This window comes from Oncorhynchus clarkii, chromosome 4 (genome assembly GCF_045791955.1).
Source record: "Oncorhynchus clarkii lewisi isolate Uvic-CL-2024 chromosome 4, UVic_Ocla_1.0, whole genome shotgun sequence".
Taxonomy (NCBI): domain Eukaryota; kingdom Metazoa; phylum Chordata; class Actinopteri; order Salmoniformes; family Salmonidae; genus Oncorhynchus; species Oncorhynchus clarkii.
This window is the reverse complement of record NC_092150.1, coordinates 29,581,995-29,604,254: the sequence shown is the minus strand read 5'-3', so window position 1 is coordinate 29,604,254 and position 22,260 is coordinate 29,581,995. Positions and strand designations below refer to the sequence as shown.

Below are 22,260 nucleotides of genomic sequence, written 5' to 3'. Positions count from 1 at the left end.
ATTTATTGTGGAACTGGGATTCCTGGGAGTGCATTCTGATGTAGATCATCAAAGGTAAGTGAATATTTATAATGTTATTTCTGACTTCTGTTGACTCCACAACATGGCGGATATCTATATGTCTTGAAATCTTGTCTGAGTGCTGTACTTATTGCATGGTGTGCTTTTTCGGTAAAGCTTTCTTGAAATCTGACACAGCGGTTGCATTAAGGAGAAGTGTATCTATAATTCCATGCATAATAGCTGTATATTTTACAAATGTTTATTAAGAGTATTTCTGTAAATTGATGTGGCTCTGCAAAATCACCGGATGTTTTGGAACTACTAAACATAACGCGTCAATGTAAACTCAGATTTTTGTATATAAATATGAACTTTACCAAACAGAACATACATGTATTGTGTAACATGAAGTCCTATGAGTGTCATCTGATGAAGATCATAAAGGTTAGTGATTAATTTTATCTATATTTCTGCTTTTTGTGACTCCTCTCTTTGGCTGGATCCAATCTTGCAACCTTACAGTTAACTAGTCCAACGCAACAAACGACCTGCCTCTCTCTCGTTGCACTCCACAAGGAGACTGCCTGTTACGCGAATGCAGTAAGCCAAGGTAAGTTGCTAGCTAGCATTAAACATATCTTTTAAAAAACAATCAATCACAATCACTAGTTAACTACACATTGTTGATGATATTACTAGATATTATCAATTATCGTTGCATATAATGTGACTGAACATAAAAGCATACAAGTATCTAAGTATCTGACTGAGCAGTGGTAGGCAGAAGCAGGCGCATAAACATTAATTCAAACAGCACTTTCGTGCGTTTTGCCAGCAGCTCTTCATTGTGCGTTAAGCATTGCACTGTTTATGACTTCAAGCCTATCAACTCCCGAGATGAGGCTGGTGTAACCGAAGTGAAATGGCTAGCTAGTTAGCGTGCGCTAATAACGTTTCAAACGTCACTCGCGCTGAGCCTTCTAGTAGTTGTTCCCCTTGCTCTGCATGGGTAACGATGCTTCGATGGTGGCTGTTGTCGTTGTGTTGCTGGTTCGAGCCCAGGGAGGAGCAAGGAGAGGGACGGAAGCTATACTGTTACACTGGCAATACTAAAGTGCCTATAAGAACATCCAATAGTCAAAGGTTAATGAAATACAAATGGTATAGAGGGAAATAGTCCTATAATTCCTATAATAACTACAACTTAAAACTTCTTACCTGGGAATATTGAAGACTCATGTTAAAAGGAACCACCAGCTTTCATATGTTCTCATGTTCTGAGCAAAGAACTGAAACTGTAGCTTTCTTACATAGCACATATTGCACTTTTACTTTTTTCTCCAACACTTGTTTTTGCATTGTTTATTCTAAATTGAACATGTTTCATTATTTACTTGAGGCTAAATTGATTTTATTGATGTATTATATTAAGTTAAAATAAGTGTTCATTCAGTATTGTTGTAATTGTCATTACTACAAATAAAAAAATTGGCCGATTAATCGGTATCAGCTTTTTTGGTCCTCCAATAATCGGTATCGGGGTTGAAAAATCATAATCGGTCGACCTCTAGTAACAACACATCTGCCACGCTGATCCCCAAAACGGGGGCCCCTCAGGGGTGCGTGCTCAGTCCCGTCCTGTACTCCCTATTCACTCATGACCGCATGGCCAGGCACGACTCCATCACCATCATTAAGTTCGCCGACGACACAACAGTGGTAGGCCTGATCACTGACAATGATGAGACAGCCTATAGGGGGGAGGTCAGAGACCTGGCCATGTGGTGCCAGGATATCAACCTCTCCCTCAATGTGATCAAGACAAAAAATATGATTGTGGACTACAGGAAAAGGAGGACCGAGCACGCCCCCATTCTCAATGACGGGGCTGTAGTGGAGCAGGTTGAGAGCTTCAAGTACTTGGTGTCCACATCACCAATAAACTAACATGGTCCAAACATACCATGAGAGTCGTGAAGAGGGCACAACAAAACCTATTCCCCCTCAGGAGACTGAAAAGATTTGGCATGGGTCCTCAGATCCTCAAAAGATTTTACAGCTACAACATCAGAGCATCCTGACGGGTTGCATCACCTGGTAAGGCAACTGCTCAGCCTCCGACCGCAAGGCACTACAGAGGGTAGTGCGTATGGCCCAGTACATCCCTGGGGCCTTCCTGCCATCTAGGACCTCTACACCAGGCAGAGCACACATTTGATATGAAGTACATGTACAAAAAGAAAGCATGTGATGAAAAAAAACTTTCCACCTTCACCTCAGTCTCAGTGTAATCCCCATCCATTGATTTATCTTTACTGATTTACTGTTGTTCTGGGTCATCCCAGACTGGGACTGTGTGTACCCTGTTCCCTCCCTATGTATGTGTGTGTACGCACAGGGGGCTGGGAGCAGGAGGGAGGTGTCTGGTGTACCACAGGAGAATTGCAGTGTACCTTAGATAAATCATGCTTACTGTACTCCCCCGCCCCCTGTCTCTTGGTGCCCACCTTGCCCATCTCTTTCCTTTAACCCCACTGCGGTTTTTATATCTTCGAGCTTCTGGCTGGCAGGCTGTGGTGTCACCCCCAGGTCACACCCAGCCCACTGCCCGTAGCCACACAGTCCCCCCACACACAGAGGCACATGTTTCCTGAGCAGCTGGGTGAATGTGGGAAGTGGTGGTGACCCACAAACGCTCCCATATGCGACACTTACCTCCTCTCCACTACTCACCGTTAAACTGATCAAATTCAAGAATGATCAACAAAAATCTAAATTTAAAAAATATATATACAGTAAAGAATGTACAAGATGTACAGTGCAGCAAATTCTCTTTACTTGTTGTCACCAGTCACCTGTTGATTTAAGTGGAGTACAGACATAGATTTTTCACATTGGAGAGCGCATGATGTACCTTGCCCCAGTCAATTAAAAGCTGGATAGGGAATAGGTCCCTATAGTGGGGTTCTATAACTGGTCCCTATACCCGCCTGTTTAAGTATGGGAGTTTAAGATAATGAGCCATTGTGATGCTAATATTTTCCTATTGAATGCGATGTATTCAGATAAGCTGACTGCAGTGTATTGACATAAGCATAATGTGTTGTCATGCCTAACTTTTTGCAAAATTGTCATAGGATGTTTCCCGATATCATGTTGGCAGTTGTCACAAAGTGCTTATACAGATACCAGTGTTGTAGTACTCGGTCTACATTCGGCTTTTGAGACGACATATTGAGTGTCTCGGTCTTGTCTCGGTGTCTGATTCATTTGTACTAGGTCTCGAATCGGACAGCGAGGATTCAATTTCTTCCTGAGACCAATGGAGTAAAACGCTCATAGTTATCAGCTTCCATTCAGTTAGCGCATCGGACAGCGAGGATTCAATTTCTTCCTGAGACCAACGGAGAAAAACACTCATAATTATCAGCTTCCATTCAGGCAGCGCATAAAACCGTTTCGCCAGGCCAAATATATACACTCCACTCCTTTCTTGAAACAATATCTTAACAGCCTTATCTATTATAGGCATTTGCGCAGTGGCGAACCTATAGGCCTTCAATGTGTGACAGGTTCATGATTCTGAAAGGACATAAAACGTAATACCAGCTCACTAATGTAGGAGTGCAGGGTATACGCAGTTATAAACCGTATACTGATTTTTTGCCCAGTGGGCATTACTTATGCTCACTTCTTAATCCCTACTAATGCGTATCAAAGTAGTGTAGTTGAGGTATACGACTTATCAATTATGTAGTACCATAGAGAAATCATGCTCAAAGTAGCCTAGAAAATCGCAAAGCACGTGTAATATATTATCATGCGTACTGTATACATAGCGTAGTTTCAGCTGAATATCATCTGCAGGCAGGCAGCAAGAGTGTGCAGCTCTCAACTGGTTTTGGCATGAAGCAGCTCACAGAAGAAAGACATCGGTAGCCGTTAGGGTAGGAAAGACGTTTCAACTTATGATATCTACCAGTAAATGCTAACTAAGGAAACAATGGGTATGCAAACCAGGTAATGATAAAGTTTAGCCTGAAGTGTTGGTTAGTAGGCTATTTGTGATGTGCAATTGTCATCATTCACTGTTTGCATCAGTGGCGTAGACATGGATGGACCTGGGTGGACAGAGGCCCACCCACTGAGGAGCCAGACCCTGACAGTCCCACCCAATCAGATTGATGTGGTTTAAACATTGTTGTGGACTCAGACCATCAAAATCTTAAAATTTTTATAACAAATAATTTTTAAAAGGTGTGAATTATTTGAGAGTGAACATCTGAAAAATCTGTAGGAAAACTAATAAAAAACAGGATGTTTTTCACACAGGGTGTCTTTCCTTCGCTAGGTGGGCCGTTTGGGAACTTTCTGGCAAAATTTGAGTATTCACACTTTTCCAGGCACCACTACACAGAGTCAGTCACACAAAGCACGATGTTGAAGGATAAGCAGTCCATAAACTAGGTCCCAATCATAACAATACAAAAACACAACCATCAAGAATTTCCCAATTGAAATGTACAACTATTACTTCCCATTGCAAAAAAACATTTAACCTTTAGCACAAAAAGTAACCGGTGACCTAAAGTCTAAATTGGAACTGAGTGTTTTAACTCATTTGCATATATGAAACAAACAGACAATCATAATATCAGTAAAAAAATATCAAATTCCCAGTTTATGCTACATAACCAACTCCCCACAAGGAGGGTTTAGAGCTTGAGGTAGTCACCTCATACAAGTACTTGGGAGTATGGCTAGACGGTACACTGTCCTTCTCTCAGTACATATCAAAGCTGCAGGCTAAAGTTAAATCTATACTTGGTTTCCTTTATTGTAATCTCTCCTCTTTCACCGCAGCTGCCAAACTAACCCTGATTCAGAGGACCACCCTACCCATGCTAGATGACGGAGACATAATTTATAGATCGGCAGATAAGGGTGCTCTCTAGCGGCTAGATGCTCTTTATCATTTGGCCATCAGATTTGCCACCAATGTTCCTTATAGGACACATTACTGCACTCTATACTCCTCTGTAAACTGGTTATCTCTGTATACCTGTAGCAAGACCCACTGGTTGATGCTTGTTCATAAAACCATCTTACGCCTCACTCCCCCCTATCTGAGATATCTACTGCAGACCTCATTCTCCACATACAACACCCATTCTGCCAGTCACATCCCTGTGTCTCTCCTCTTTTCAGTTCGATGCAGCTAGCGACTGGAATGAGCAACACTCAAACTGGACAGTTTTATCTCAATCTCTTCATTCAAAGACTCAATCATGGACACTCTTGCTGACAGATGTGGCTGCTTTGCGTGACGTATTGTTGGCTCCACCTTCTTGCCCTTTGTGCTGTTGTCTGTGCCCAATAACGTTTGTACCATGTTTTGTGCTGCTACCATGTTGTGTTGCTACCATGCTGTGTTGTCATGTGTTGCTGGCTTGCTATGTTGTTGTCTTAGGTCTTATGTTATTTTTAATCCCCCGTCCCCGCAGAAGGCCTTTTGGTAGGCCGTCATCATAAATAAGAATTGGTTCTTAACTGACTTGCCTCATTAAATAAAGGTTAAATAAAAAACATTAAAAAAGTATTATTCTTCGGGTATAATATATATGAACAGATTTTAATAAGATTTCATGTTGCTAAAATGCTGTCAGTTCCTCTTGAAATGCTAGAGAATTTATTTTCAAATAGATAACAAAGCAAGCGCGCAGCAATAACAACCACAGTTCCACTCACCAGATGATCATTTGAAACTTCACTTCTTGTTGAAAGATATTCTTGAAAAGGGACAACCTAACAAATTAGCAACAAAATCCTCTTTGATAACACTTGCTGAAGCCGCTGCAAACTAGCCGACAACAAGAACTATTGCTCGCTATTGCGCAGTGACCTGTTGGCCTTCAAGAAGGCAGAAGTTTCAATACGTATTTGTAAAAACGGTCCCGCTCATTAAGTCAAAATGTGATTGGTTGATTCCACTGTCACTCCAAAATGTTGCCTTAATATGTTGAATGGCAGATGCCTTTAGCGTCTGATGGCCTAGGCAATGACTGACTTAGCTAGCCATATTTATCTCCACAGAGACCAGCCAAGAAGAATCCTGATTGGATCTTTTTTTCTCTTCAGTGTTAACCCTCCCTTTCCAACAAAAACTGAAGAGATTAAATCAGAACATAATTGAAAACAATAATGAAATCCTCTGAAGGCGTAGAAGGCCCAGTGTTCAGCACTGTATTTGGGTTAGTAATAATTTGTAGAGTGGCTCTAATTTCCATCAGCATGTGTTTTCTCACCATTCTAAATGTCTAAAGAATCCATATGTTGTTCTGAAATATGACCACAGATATACTGGATATTTTGAATTCTTATTATTTGACAAAATTACAACCATGGCCTTGAATTGGACTCACATTATTCTGGTCTCGGTCTTTACTCTGTCTTGGTCCCCTTGCTTTCCCCCCTCCGTGCTTGGTTTTGACTCTGACTTGGACCCCTTGCTTTCCCCCCTCCGTGCTTGGTTTTGACTCTGACTTGGACCCCTTGCTTTCCCCCCTCCGTGCTTGGTTTTGACTCTGACTTGGACCCCTTGCTTTCCCCCCTCCGTGCTTGGTTTTGACTCTGACTTGGACCCCTTGCTTTCCCCCCTCCGTGCTTGGTTTTGACTCTGACTTGGACCCCTTGCTTTCCCCCCTCCGTGCTCGGTTTTGACTCTGACTTGATTTGCTCCGGTCTTTTGTTTTGAATCGGTCTCGCTTTAGGTGGTCTCAAACGCAACACTGACAGATACCAGCCTAAAACTCCAAAGAGCAAGCAAAGCAGATGTAGAAGCATAGTGGCTAGGAAAAACTCCCTAGAAAGGCAGGAACCTAAGAAGAAACCTAGAGAAAACTGCAGGTCCGGGACATGGTAGCACGTCTGATGAACAGGTCTAGGTTCCATAGCCGCAGGCAGAATAGCAAAAACTGGAGAGAGAGAGAGAGAGAGAGAGAGAGAGAGCGGGACATGTCTGTCTGTCTGTGAGTTTATGTCTGAGTTTATATGTCTGTGCGTTTATCCATCTGTGTGTTAGTCTTTCACCAATTTATTCATTCCAGCTTTATCACCATCTTTTCCCATTTTCAAATTTAATATGTTGGGCCATGATTGTCCCTGGTCACAATGCATGTATGTCAAATTTGGGAAGATTCAACCTTTTTAACCCTTTGAAACCAAAGTACGTCACTTCCTGCAATGGAAGGATGCTGAAATTCAATGTACGGCCTCCCGGGGACAGTCTTTAACAGTTGCCCTGTTTCTAGTTTTTTTGTTAAGAAACTACCATTCTACAGAGGATGGAAGACAGTCAATTTGTATAACTGCAGGGAGAGAATGAAGGACCATGTTGAGGATGAATTGTCACAGGAAGCTGAACCTCAAAACAGGGCTTCCCTATAAGGTCACGATGGGTTGTGTGAAGGACAGTTATCTAACTCAATCGCAGCCTACGATGTGATGTGTTATGTGAGGGCTGTAGGTAATGCTTTTCTAAAGAAAAAATGCCTTGTTCTCTGTGGGACCAAGTGTTCACTGTGAAGAGCTAATTTCACATGGTCAGGTGTAGGCTTACGCTCATCGCGAGCATCTGTTGAATGATCCCATATCTGAGAGAGAGAGAGAGAGAGAGAGAGAGAGAGAGAGAGAGAGAGAGAGAGAGAGAGAGAGAGAGAGAGAGAGAGAGAGAGAGAGAGAGAGAGAGAGAGAGAGAGAGAGAGAGAGAGAGAGAGAGAGAGAGAGAGAGAGAGAGAGATGAGGGAGAGAGAGAGAGCGATAGAGAGAGAGAGAGAGAGAGAGAGAGGAGGGTGTCATGTCCGTGAAGCCTTCTCTAGGCTTCCATTGTGTGACATGAGCGCCAACCCTGTGATGCACATTTTTTCACATTTGAATGCAATGTATTGACATAAGCGTCAACCACTTTAAAGCTCATATTTTCCAATTGAATGCAATGTATTGACAAAAGCGTCAACCACAATGACGCTCATCTTTTCACAGTGAATTCAGTGTACTGACATAAGCGTCAAGCATTGTGATGCTTATCTTTTCCCATTGAATGCAATGTATTGACATAAGCATACATTTGGTGACTGTCATCTGTTCCCATTGACTGCAATGCATTGACAGAAGCGCCAACCCTGTGATGCTCATGTTTTCACATTGAATGCAGTGTATTGACATAAGCATCAATTCTGTGACGCTCATCTTTTCCCATCGAGTGCAATGTATTGACATAAGCATCATATGTTGTAAAGCATAACTTTTTGCAAAATCATCACAGGATGATTTTTCATGCTGATATTAAGCTGCAACTGCTGATGTAAAAAGGGCTTTATAAAATAAATGTGATTGATTGATTGAAATTTGATTGTGCTCTCCTAGCACATTCCTGGACACAAGCGCAGAACCCTGGGAGTCTAACTATCGACTCTTGTGCTGTCATACAACCAAACAGAAACAGTTAATCAGTCCCTCCAGGATTCCACGATTCTGCGATGGCATAATTCAATGCAAAATAAACCAATCAGCGCATATTATGTGAGAGCTCGCAATGTTGACCAATCCCCGCACTTTTAGCACATAAAGGGGTCCAATCGAAAGCGAGTTTTTAATTTTGACCAATTACTGCACTGTTACCGTGGAAAATGGCCCAATCCAACCACACGTCAACAAAGTCTTTTCCCCCTGGCCTGTCAGCGTATTCACGTGCGAAGATGATGGGTGATTATTGATGGCTGACAGGCAGTTAAATGAATGGAAATTAATCTCATTTGCTAACAAAAATAACAGCTAAAGACCGTGTGAAACAATTTCCAAATGTTTTTGGAAACAAGAGAAAGTCGACAATAAACAGTAACTTCGAATCAGCAAAGCATATGAGAATGTCAGAACAGTTCCCACAGCAGTGGCAGATTACCATGACTGAAGTGGTAGCAGGGAAGATTGGGGCAAGCGCTGAAAGAATCATGGTGAGTGGTGTTTTACTCAAACTTTTACTCCCCTAACCTTGGCTTTAGTAGGGTGGTCGGCACTCTGCTCTCCCCAGTCTAACCTTGGCTTTAGTAGGGTGGTCAGCACTCTGCTCTCCCCAGTCTGTTTTTGGAGAGCGCTGCTCAAAGCACTGAGTGCAATTGGTCAGCTTTGCCATTTTAAACTCTCTGTAAAACTTAAAAAAAAACTTTTTTCTGGATTTTAAAAAAGGTAATACTGTTTCAAAAGTACATATCAACCACAATACACTTAAAAAAAAAAAAACGTTTTCTGTTCTTTATCTCCCTTTGGACCCTTTCAGAAAACAATCTCAAACTCAAGTGTTTTGAAGACAATTTATGCAAAATAAATATTGATCCTCAAATGGAAAGCGATCGATCAGCTTTGAATCTATTTGTTTTTTTTTTAGAGAGAGAGTGTGTGAGTGGGAATGGGAGGTGCATCTTGTCTTGATAGCATCCCCCAAGCCTGATGGAGAGGAGAGGTGTGTGTGAGTGAATGTGTGAGTGGATTATGACAGAGCTGTTTGGTCAGAAAAATAAACCAAATTGAAGTCTTTAGATGTTTCTAATTGTATTTGTATAATGTATTCTGCTTAAAATCGTCCTACAACTGAGCACATATGACTTTTTATTGCTTTATATGAAATTAACGTGAAAAAAAACATTGCAATATGTATCGCAGAATTTCAGAACAGCTTCCGCAAAATCAATCATTTGTGGAGAAAATCACGTTAAAAAAAGTGAAATCCTGGAGGGACTGGTTAATGATAGACATAGGCGGCAGTTAGCCTAGTGGTTAAGAGTATTGGGCAAGAAACCAAAAGGTTGCTGGTTTGAATTCCAGAGCTGACTAGGTGAAATATCTGTTGATGTGCCCTTGAGCTAGGCACTTAACCCTAGTCGTTGTAGATAAGAGTGTCTGCTAAATGCCTGGAATGTAGACTCTGAAAAGACAAGGAGGCATCCAAACAACACAGGATACAGAGCGAACACACTCCACCTGTCATTCCCATGGGAAGGGGTGAGATTTAACCCCTTTGAAGGGAGCATGAAAAATCACTCACTGATTTATCTCAAGTTATTTTACTTCTGACGTGTCATTTCCCCAGCTGTCTGGGAGAATCTGGTGTTTACCAAGAGCCTCAGCCTTCTCTTGCTGCCCAGCTGAATTATTTGATGGTTTCTCATCCATTAGAACCAACTCTTCCCCACATGTATCTATCTTTCTCCTGGGCGCTCTCTCTCTCTCTCTCTCTCTCTCTCTCTCTCTCTCTCTCTCAACAACATCTCCCCGTCCCCATCCTCCTCCCCGTCTTTTGAGGCCAAACTGCCACAGTCACCACAATGCTACAGGACGGAGAAACACTCATTAAAATATAACCACAATATGTTACACAACGGGGTTTAGCAATAGCAGCTATCAAACTCTGTCAGACTAGCACTGCAGTTTTCACTAAAGGAGCATAATACAAAAGCATATACTGTACAATATAAATAAATATAAAGCCCCACAGTTTCACATCAGAACTTAAAATCTGCACATCAGTCACTATATGCAGATACGTTTTTAGAAAAGTACGTACAAACACCCACCCCAAAATACAAACATGCAAGTATTAACACATGGCACCCGGGAAAAAGAATAAACTCCACTGCTGGCAATTTCAAAATGCTTTTATTTGAACCTTTATTTCACTAGGTAAGTCAGTTAAGAACAAATTATTATTTACAATGACAGCCTACACTGGCCAAACCCTAAAGATGCTGGGCCAATTGTGCGCCGCCCTTTAGGACTCCCGATCACGGCCGGTTGTCATACAGTCTGAGATCAAACCAGGGTCTGTAGTGATGCCTCTAGCACTGTGATGCAGTGCCTTAGACTGCTGCGCCACTCGGAAGCCCTGCTTGAAGGTGTTGATGGTTTGAAATATCTGAGTTTGAGGATAGATTCTGAATGACCTTTTGGAAAGCATATTGATTATATTATAAAATAATTAACTATAAGCTTGGGTTTTACTGTATCCATTAGAAAGACCTTAGTAACCCAACTGCTGCTTCCTATCCTAGACTATGGTGATGTCATCTATCCAAACACAAGTAAGACCTTACTTTGCGAATCAGATGTCATTTAAATCAATCTTTGCAGATTAATTATTGGATGCAATTAAAAGACACATCATTGCACAATGTATGAATCACTAAATTGGTTGTCACTCCCCAACAGAAGACAACTGCAATGGTACCAATTCCCCTATATATTATGGAACACCTAACTTTACAAGACTCACACTACTCCTTTCGACAACAGCAGCAGAAATTACACAATTCCAAGGGTACATCATGAGGTTGAAGTAAGATCTTTCATATACAAAGGCCCAACTGACCTGAATAACAGTCTAGCGGTTAAGAGTGTTGGGCCAATAACCACAAGGTTGCTGGTTTGAATCTCTGAGCCTGCAAGGTGGAATAATCTGCCGTTCTATCCTTAAATAAGGCTGTTAACCCCCTAACAATTGCTCCACAGGCGCCAATGATCTGGATGTCAATTAAGGCAGACCACCGCACTTGTGTTAAATGTGAAAGATGCATTTTGGTTGAATGCGTTAATTTGTGCAAATGACTAAGTATCTCAATTTACCTAAAGAAATCAGGGCATTAATTCACACAGGGAATTTAAGAAAGTTGTTTTTCAAATGTTAAGAACAAACTGTTTGTGTGTTTTTTTTTTGTTGTTGGCCAAAAGCCAGGGAAAATGCAGAGCACCAAATTCAAATAAATTACTATGAAATACATTTTTCATTAAATCACACATGTAAGATACCAAATTAAAGCTACGTGTGTTGTGAATCCAGCCAACATGTCAGATTTCAAAAAGGCTTTTCGGCGAAAGCAAAAGATTCTATTATCTGAGGACAGCACCTCCATAAACAAAAGAGAGAAAGCATATTTCAACCCTGCAGGCGCGACACAAAACGCAGAAATAAAAATATAATTCATGCCTTACCTTTGACGAGCTTCTTTCGTTGGCACTCCAATATGTCCCATAAACATCACAAATGGTCCTTTTGTTCGATTAATTCCGTCGATATATATCGAAAATGTCCATTTATTTGGCTCTTTTGACCCAGAAAAACACCGGTTCCAACTTGAGCAACGTGACTACAAAATATCTCAAACGTTACCTGTAAACTTTGCCAAAACATTTCAAACTACTTTTGTAATACAACTTCAGGTATTTTTTTACGTAAATAATCGATAAAATTGAAGACGGGATGATCTGTGTTCAATACCGGAAGAAAACAAACTGAAGCATGCTTTCTGGTCACGCGCCTCTATCTAACAGTACACGTCAAGTGACCCTCGTTCAAGATGGCCGTACTTCTTCATTACACAAAGGAATAACCTCAACCAATTTCTAAAGACTGTTGACATCCAGTGGAAGCGATAGGAACTGCAAGAAGGTCCCTTAGAAATCTGGATTCCCAATGAAAAATCATTGAAAAGAGAGTGATCTAAAAAACAAATCTGAATGGTTTGTCCTCGGGGTTTCGCCTGCTAAATAAGTTCTGTTATACTCACAGACATGATTCAAACAGTTTTAGAAACTTCAGAGTGTTTTCTATCCAAATCTACTAATATCTTATCTTCTGGGGATGAGTAGCAGGCAGTTGAATATGGGCATGCATTTCATCCGGACGTGAAAATACTGCCCCCTGTCACCAAGAAGTTCATTGAAATGCATTCCAGGTGACTACCTCATGAAGCTGGTTGAGAGAATGCCAAGAGTGTGCAAAGCTGTCATCAAGGCAAAGGGTGGCTATTTGAAGAATCGCAAAGATAAAATATATTTAGATTTGTTTAACACTTTTTTGGTTACTACATGACTCCATATATTAGTTTTGATGTCTTCACTATAATTCTACAATGTCAAAAATAGTAAAAATAAAGAAAAACCCTTGAATGAGTAGGTGTTCTAAAACTTTCTACCGGTAGTGTATGTATATATTATAGGTACTTTTATTAGTTGTATAAGGAGTTGTAGCAGTTGTTTTTATTAGTTTTAGGCCTATTAGGAGAAAATAGTTTTTAGGGATTTTAATGTAATTTTCTATAATATAATTCAATTTATTATGTCATTGTTATTATTATTAGACAATAGTTGCCATATTATTATTATTTGTTTTTTTTATTTCACCTTTATTTCACCAGGTAGGCCAGTTGAGACAAGTTCTCATTTACAACTGCGACCTGGCCAAGAAAAAGCAAAGCAGTGCGACAAAAAAACAACAACAAAGTTACACATGGGATAAACAAAAGTATAGTCAATAACAATAAAGAAAATCTGTATACAGTGTGTGCAAATGGAATAAGGCGGTATTGGCAATAAATAGGCCATAGTAGCAAAGTAATTACAATTTAGCAAATTAACACTGGAGTGATAGATGTGCAGATGATGATGTGCAGGTAGAAATACTGGTGTGCAAAAGAGCAAGAAAAGTAAATAAAAACAATATGGGGATGAGGTAGGTAGTTGGGTGGGCTATTTACAGATGGGCTGTGTACAGCTGCAGCGATTGGTGAGCTGCTCAGATACCTCCACCAGCCAAACTCCAACCAGTACCACAAGCCTCTCCTTCATTGCCTGGTCCCAGTGGTATTCAACTCGCACTCCCGAGGGAGTACGATGGGACGGCGGCCGGGTGCCAGGGGTTCACCAGGGGTTCACCGTTCACCCGGCTCCTTCGGGAGGTCGGAGCGTGAACGCCCTCGTCTCCTGCCTCTCAGGCAAAGGCCTGGAGTGGGCCAACGCGGTATGGAACGATCCAGTCTCGGCGAGGGACCACTACCCAGAGTTCAGGTGAACGGGTGAACTGGCTGTTCCAGAGAAGAGGAGAGGAGCGCACAGGACTTCACCCTAGAGTTCCGGACCTTGGCCCCTGGTGCAGGATAGAACGACAGGGCCCTGATCGACCACTATAGGTGCAGTTTGCGCGAGGACATCCGTAGGGAGCTATCCTGTAGAGACACCACACTCTCCTTGGACCAGCTGATAGACATGTCCATTCGGTGGGACAACTTGCTGGCGATCCGCTGACGTCTGGATCCGGTCCTGCCGGTTTCATCCCTCAGCCCCTCCACTCCAACGCCCATGGAGCTAGGAGGTTCTGCAGCGAGGGCGACCGGAGGAGGAGCGCTTTCCTGTACCAGCTGTGGTCGTAGAGGGCACACTGCTGACCGGTGCTGGAGGGGTCCTTCGGGGAGTCGAGACGCCAGGCCAAGCACTGCTCCGACACCCTAGGTGAGTCGGCACCAGGCTCACTCAGAGCCCCCTGTTGGTCACATGTATGTGTAATTTATTTTCCTGAATTTTCCCCTTATTCCCGGCATAAGGCGCTTGTAGATTCAGGCGCAGCAGGGAATTTTATTGACCGCGGTTATGCGCATAGTTTAGGGTTCCCCCTTGTTCAGATTGATAAACCCTTCCCAGTGCACGCCTTAGATAGCCGACCATTAGGGTCAGGGCTAGTCAGGGAGGCCATGGCTCCACTGGGAATGGTTACGCAGGAGGGTCATGAGGAAATAATTAATCTCTTCCTCATTGATTCTCCTGCGTTTCCGGTGGTGCTGGGGATCTCCTGGTTGGCCCGTCACAACCCCAAGATTTCGTGGCAACAGAGGGCTCTAAAGGGGCTGTCAGAGGAGTGCTCAGGCAGGTGTGTAATGCTTTCCATGGTGCAACGACGGTGGAAAGTCCAGACCAAATCTCCACTGTGCGCATTCCCTCAGAATATGCCGATTTGGCTATTGCCTTCTGTAAAAAGAAGGCGACCCAATTACCACCTCATCGACGAGGGGATTGTGAGATAAATCTCCTGGCAGACGCTGCACTTCCCAGGAGTCACGTGTATCCCCTGTCACAGGAGGAGACGGTGGCTATGGAGACATATGTCTCTGAATCTCTGGGTCAGGGGTACATTCGGCCCTCCACATCACCTAACTCCTCGAGTTTATTTTTTGTGAAGAAGGAGCGAGGTCTGCGTCCGTGCATTGACTATAGAGGTCTAAATTCCATCACGGTGGGGTACAGTTACCCGCTACCTCTAATTACCACAGCAATTGAGTCATTTCACGGGGCACGCTTTTTCACAAAACTGGATCTCAGGAGCACGTATAACTTGATGCGTATCCGGGAGGGAGATGAGTGGAGGACAAGGTTTAGTACCACATCCGGCCATTATGAGTACCTCATCATGCCGTATGGGTTGAAGAATGCTCCAGCAGTCTTCCAATCTTTTGTAGACAAGATTCTCAGGGACCTGCACGCGCAGGGTGTGGTGGTTTATATCGATGACATTCTGGTCAATTCCGCTACCACGCTTGTGTCTCTGGTGCGCAAGGTACTTAGGCGACTGTTGGAGCATGACCTGTACGTCAAGGCTGAGAAATGCTTGTTCTTCAAACATGCCGTCTCCTTCCTTGGGTATTGCATTTACACATCAGGGTTGGTGATGGAGTGTGACTGCATTGCAGCCGTGCGTAATTGGCCGACTCCAACCACGGTAAAGGAGGTGCAGCGGTTTTTAGGGTTTGCCAACTACTACCGGAGGGATATCCGGGGTTTTGGGCAGGTGGCTGTTCCCATTACGTCACTGCTGAAGGGGGGGCCGGCGCGTCTGGGGTGGTCGGCTGAGGCGGACAGAGCTTTTGGTCGCCTGAAGGCTCTGTTTACCTCGGCTCCCGTGCTGGTGCATCCTGATCCCTCTTTGGCATTCATAGTGACGATCTGCCTTCGTCACAGGGCAACACCACGATCCTGGTCGTTGTGGATCGGTTTTCTAAGTCCTGTTTGCCCGGTCTCCCTATGGCCCTACAGATTGCAGAGGTCCTGTTTACTCACGTCTTCCGGCACTATGGGGTGCCTGAGGACATCGGGGTCCCCAGATCGGGGTCCCCAGTTCACGTCCAGGGTGTGGAAGGCGTTCATGGAATGTTTGGGGATCTCAGTCAGCCTTACCTCGGGTTTTCACTCCGAGAGTAATGGGCAGGTGGAGAGAATGAACCAGGATGTGGGTAGGTTTCTGCGGTCGTTTTTCCAGGACCGGCCAGGGGAGTGGGCGAAGTATATCCCATGGGCAGAGATGGCCCAAACCTGTTGCCCTTCCAGTGCGTGTTGGGTTATCAGCCAGTCCTGGTACCATGGTATCAGAGCCAGACCGAGGCTCCTGTGGTGGACGATTGGGTGAGGCGCTCGAGGGAGACCTGGGAGGCAGCCCATGGGTACCTTAAACGGGCCGAAGGGCGGCAGAAGGCAAGCGCTGACCGCCACCGCAGCGAGGCCCCGGTGTTCGGAACCGGGGGACCGGTATGGCTCTCGATCCGAAACCTGTCCCTCCACCTGCCCTACCGGAAGCTGGGTCCGCGGTTTGTGGGGCCGTTTAAAGTCCTGAGGAGAGTAAACAAGGTGTGTTATAGGTTACAGCCTCCCCCTTATTACCGTATTAACCCCTCGTTTCATGTGTCTCTCCTCAGGCCGGTGGTGGCCGGTCCGCTTCAAGAAGCTGAGGTGCGGGAGGTCCCTCCACCCCCTCTGGACATTGAGGGGGCGCCAGCGTATGCAGTTCGGTCCATACTGGACTCGAGGCATCGGGTGAGGGGCCTTCAGTACCTGGGAGTGGAACGGTCAGGAGGAGAGATGCTGGGTGCCGGTGGAGGCCATATTGGACCCATCTATGCTGAGGGAGTTTCACCGCCTCTATCCGGATCGCCCTGCGCCTCGTTCTCCCCGTGTCGTCCTCGAGGCCGGCCCTGCGGGAGCCGCGCGTCGGGGGAGGGGGGTGGTACTGTCACGGCTTCCACCAAAGGTAGTTCCTCTCCCCGATTGGGCGGTGCCGGCCTACTAGCCATCACCGATCCTTTTCTCCTTTTCTGCTTGCTTTGTCTTTGGTTCTTTCACACCTGGTTTCATTTGTCTTAATTTCTGTGTGTATATATTTACCCTGTTGCCTGCCTAGGTTTGTGAGGGATTGTTTTATTTTGTGATGTAGCTCGGTGAGGTTGTGCCTAATTTTTTGGGTTTCACCCATTCATAAGAGTGTGTTATTTAGGAGCTTTGTTTGTTCCTCCTTGCGTGAGTAACGGGTGTCTCTGTTGTCGAGGGCGTTTGACTTTTGGATTGTGCCATACCTGTGTTTGGTGGACTTGCCTATTAAAAGTAAGCATCTCAGACATCTCTGCTCTCCTGTGCCTGACTCCTTCACCTACCTCCTAACGCAACATTGTCACAAATGTGCGGTGTAATCTACACCTCGACTAGGCTGATAGAGATCCTCATTATTTCTATATAGCCTACACTTTCTCATTCTGAAGTTCTAACATGAGTGGGATGGGTGTGGTTTCGTGACAATGATCACAAGAGCAGTTCCACCTCTGACACTGCCAAAACATCAGCTATGCGGTGTCGTCTATCGCCAGTTAAGCCTTGATCTTATTGAATCTAGGCCTAAGTATACATTTTTTTGGTGGGGGCACACTTGAAATTAAGAGGCTGCACCTCAAGAGATTTCATACTGCAAAATGTCAAATAAATAATCATTCACACGCACGCACACACACATTGTGTATTATTGACATACTGTACACTGAGTATCCAAAACATTAAAAACACCTGCTCTTTCCATGACATAGACTCACCAGGTGAAAGCTAGGATCCCTTATTGATGTCACTATGTTAAATCCACATTAATCCGTGTAGATGAAGGGGAGGTGACAGGTTAAATGAATATTTTTAAGCCTTGAGACAATTGAGTCATGGATTGTGTATATGTGCAGATTTAAGTGCCTTTGAACGAGGTATGGTAGTAGGTGCCAGGTGCGTCGGTTTGTGTCAAGAACTGCAACGCTGCTGGATTTTTCACACTCAACAGTTTCCCATGTGTTTCAATAATGGTCCACCGCCCAAAGGACATCCAGCCAACTTGATACAACTGTGAGAAACATTGGAGTCAACATGGGCCAGCATGCCTGTGGAATGCTTTCAACACCTTGTAGAGTCCATGACCCAACGAATTGAGGATGTTCTGAGGGCAAAAAGGGGGGGGGGGTGCAACTCAATATTTGGAAGCTTTTCCTAATGTTTGGTATACTCAGTGTAGTGTGTCACATATTGGCACTCTGCCCTTGTAATCCAATCATGCTAGAGAAAAAGCAATGGAACTGCCATGACACAATTGGATGTTTGTTTTTCCATCTTGGTCAGAAGTATCATTTACCAGAGGCTGTTAGAAAACACATGAGACTATTGTGCTGGAATGAGGGCCTGATCAGAATTCTACCCTCACTGAGAGAGAAGGATAGACGATGGACAGAGAAAAAAGAGTGGTGCAGCACACTGAGCCTAATTAGACTGTATTGTGACAGCAATACATATCAAAATCCCAACTGAGCCATGTAGAAATCCTTACCAGACCCACAGTACAGTAGCTCAAGGGTGAGCAGCGTTTGCTGTCAAAGTTCAGTCTCTCAATGATCTACAAAACATGTGAGGAAATATTACAGAGAAGATTCTTCCCTCTCTCTCAGCTGTTTTTTAAAAACTTTAAGCAACCACTCAGTCTCACAAACGTGTTCATTCAACCACTCAGTTTCAATGGTGGGATTTCCTGTCCCTCTTATCAGATATATGCCAGAACAATGGACTCAGCCCACGCAGTGACACGCACAAAGCCCCTCCGTCTGTCCGTACACCGGCCTGGCCTGCTGGACAAACCACTGTCCTCGCGGTGTTCCCCTAAAGCCAGATGTCCCCTGCTGGACCCAAGCCAAAGACCCTGACCATTCTGGAGCAGGAAACATGATTTTAAAAACAGATATAGTCCATGGCTATACACTAGAATGACTGTACACTAGCTTGGGAAGGAGCTCGTCAGTGAGGTGCCCCGAGGCGTCACCTGCTCATAGGCTCGACACAGATGGCTGACAATATGTCCCTCAGATCTATGAGGGACAATTCAATATGTGACATGTTAAATAAAATGACTCCACCACAATATCAAACTGGATCAAAAAAGAAGACAGCAATGCCACCCAAAAAACTAACCTGCACACACATAAAATAATGGCATGAAAAAAGTAAAATACAAATCTAATACAAATCACAATTAACAAAACAATATTATGCGTTTATTTTATTTATATTACAGTAACAAGAGACAGCAACCCATTGCAAATGTGCACAACAAACATTGCCTCTAGTAAAATAAATATACAACTAAATGCACAAAATAAACGTTGTATAGGGAAATATACAAATGTTCTAACATTTCTAAAACAACCGTCATATTGTATCAGCCGTCATATTGTATCAGCCGTCATATTGTATCAGCCGTTATAGAGTAAAATTGTTAGGGATAATCAGACAATATTTTGATTGTGCTTTTTAACAGTGTGATGCATGGCACAGATATAACCATGTAACAGTGTTATTACTGTGTAATTACCTATTTTTATGTTTCCTATTCTACGTGGCATAAGGGAAAGAGCAGAGTATTGATGTAAGTTATTGCCCTACAGTTCTACTTGTCCTTTCTTGTAATTAGCAAAATTAGACAATATTTGCCATTTCCATGAAAGTACAAGGCATTCCTGTTTTCGGGTTGAAAACCAACTTGATTTGTAAGGCAAAGCTGTCCATAAGCGTTTAAAAAGAAATAAATGTGTTGGCTTGCTTGTTGAAGACAGAATGCAATGGTTAGTGCCAAGCCAATGGGAAAATGACACTACACAAGGAATATTACATTCTACAGCAAAGCCCAAACAAAGACTATGTACAGTACAGGAACAGTACGTTTACAGTAGTTACCACATCTACAGAAAAACAAGCAGCTTATCTCCAAAGAAGAAGATGTACAGTAAATATTATGAGGGTGTACGTATCTGTGTATCTATTTCTGGTAAGACATTTTTCATATTACAGCATATCAGAGTTGTGCATTAAATGTACCATATCAATAGAAAATCAAATGAAACATTAAGACAGCATCCACATTACTTACATTGTATTCACACACATATTTACAAATATCCAGCTTTGGGAAGGACCGGGTTGAACAGTTGGGTAAATTTCATACATTTAATTCAGTGGCACCTACAAATAGCACACATGCAGACACACAGACGCACACATGCAGACACACAGATGCACACATGCAGACACACAGACGCACACATGCAGACACACAGACGCACACATGCAGACACACAGACGCACACATGCAGACACACAGACGCACACATGCAGACACACAGACGCACACATGCAGACACATACAAACACAAACACACACACACACCCTTTCAGTCATTCAGACAGCATTTTCCAGGTGCTCTTCACAACAATATCTCAGTGTGGGAAGAGGGAAGTCCTAGTGATGGGAGTCTGGAGTGATACAGAGCCCTGGTTGAGAGATGTTGGAAGTAGCACTTCCGTCAGAGGAAGCAGCTGGACACAAAGAGTAGAGGGATGGCTGAGAAATCAGCTACTGACTGCTGGGACGGGAGCACTCACGCTACTATCCACAGGACTGTTGGGAGCTATAAGACATGTCACCACCTGGTCTGACTAAACACCTCTAACATCTAACTTTCAAATGGGCTTTTTCTCAGAACAGTTAGCTTAACGGTTGTCGGTCTGTACTGCAAGCTCCACATTGGCATTTGAAACAAGCATCGCTGGCTTTACCTCAAAACAGAAAGCCTTCTTTGACAATCAAATGGCTAATACCTTGAAGAGTGATCGCCTGTTTCCTTGTACAGTATGCTCATTATAACCATGCACTGTTTCAGCCTCCCCCTGTCTTTGGAGACAGTACTAAGTAAACACCCCGGTGATACAGCAGTACCTGTCTGATGACAAATGTAAACAAGGGTCACACATACGCTACAGGACAGAAGAGGTGCCCGACACCAGAAGCATATTTACATATTTACAAGGAATCTCCAGCAGGCAACCTCCCAGGCGGAATCTAAGCTAATGCTACCTCTCACATCATACACTTATTACTAGTCATACCCAAGGTCAATATGTACATATATACACAGGGACATCAACTAAAAGCTGCAGTCATAGTACCATACTTAAAACATCTCAATCGAATCAAGTGATAAGACTTAGCCCACTGAATATCATTTAAACCATTGGCCCTAGAAACGTCTGACAAAATGTCTCTCCGTCACATAGTCACCAAAACTGAACATGTGGAATAATACTGACATCAATTCTTAAAGGGTGGAAGGTGGAGCAGACAAAAGGTGAAAGCTTCATTACATGATGTCTACATCTGGAATGATGTTCAAATTTAAGTGCCTCCACCTCAAATAATAATTGTGCTCCAACCATTGAAAACGCTATATGATTTAGTTTGAGATAAAAAACGTAATTCAAAACGACAACAAAAACATAGTCATTCAGTTTAACATTGACAACAGAAATGTGAAGCAAACATAAACACTGTATGAAACATATTTAGAAACGGTGAAAGCAACATTGAGAAAAGTCCACAGAAAATAGCACTGCTCCGGAGCTATAAAATACACTGTCCATTTCTAACAGCACAAACGTGATACACAGTAGCTCAATGGCTTGGAGAGTAAAGACAGTGTGACTATATCCAAGCTTGTGAGAGACAGGACCAGATACTATGGAGACAGTGGGTGACAGGTCTCGTCCATGCACTAAAGGCGCCAGGAGCAGAGGTTTTGAGAGGACCTCGTCCTTCTTCAAGCCTCTGTCTGAAGGGGAAAGCTAATAGCTAGACATAGTATATGGTTGGGATAGGTGTGGTGGGGTGTTTGGGCTGCACTAAACAGGCACTTTATGGGGCAGCCATCATGGGGGCGTGGCCTTACACCCGGTGGACCCTGAGCCTGGTGCCCATCTCCTCCAGGAAGACGTCGTCGCTGGCGCTGGCCAATAGAGGCTGAGTGGAGGCGTTGCTGCTGCCCACCGAGTTGAGACGCAGGACGTTGGCGTTCTGTGTCCCCTGGTCCACACTGGTACCCTGGGGCCCTATTGTAACCGGAAACTTGGAGCTGAAATTCAGATAGATCTACACAGAGAAGAGAAACAGAGCAAAATAGTGTTGGAGAGGTGTTTTCATAGTGTTGGAGATGTGTTTTCATTGCAGTTCTACGTACTGCGTAAGCAACATGCAGCATGGTGAGGAAA

The 22,260-nt window shown here is 43.6% G+C and overlaps 1 protein-coding gene across 1 annotated transcript in view; it reads right to left on the bottom strand.

Moving 5' to 3' along the window:
• Window positions 1–20,306: 20,306 nt before the first annotated feature.
• Window positions 20,307–22,260, bottom strand: part of LOC139406700 (mast/stem cell growth factor receptor Kit-like) — a 39,156-nt gene continuing 37,202 nt past the window's right edge. The window contains exon 21 of the mRNA XM_071149621.1: window positions 20,307–22,141. Within this exon, the coding sequence (XP_071005722.1) occupies window positions 21,938–22,141 (204 nt within the window). The 3' untranslated portion in view covers window positions 20,307–21,937. The remainder of the gene's footprint in view (window positions 22,142–22,260) is intronic.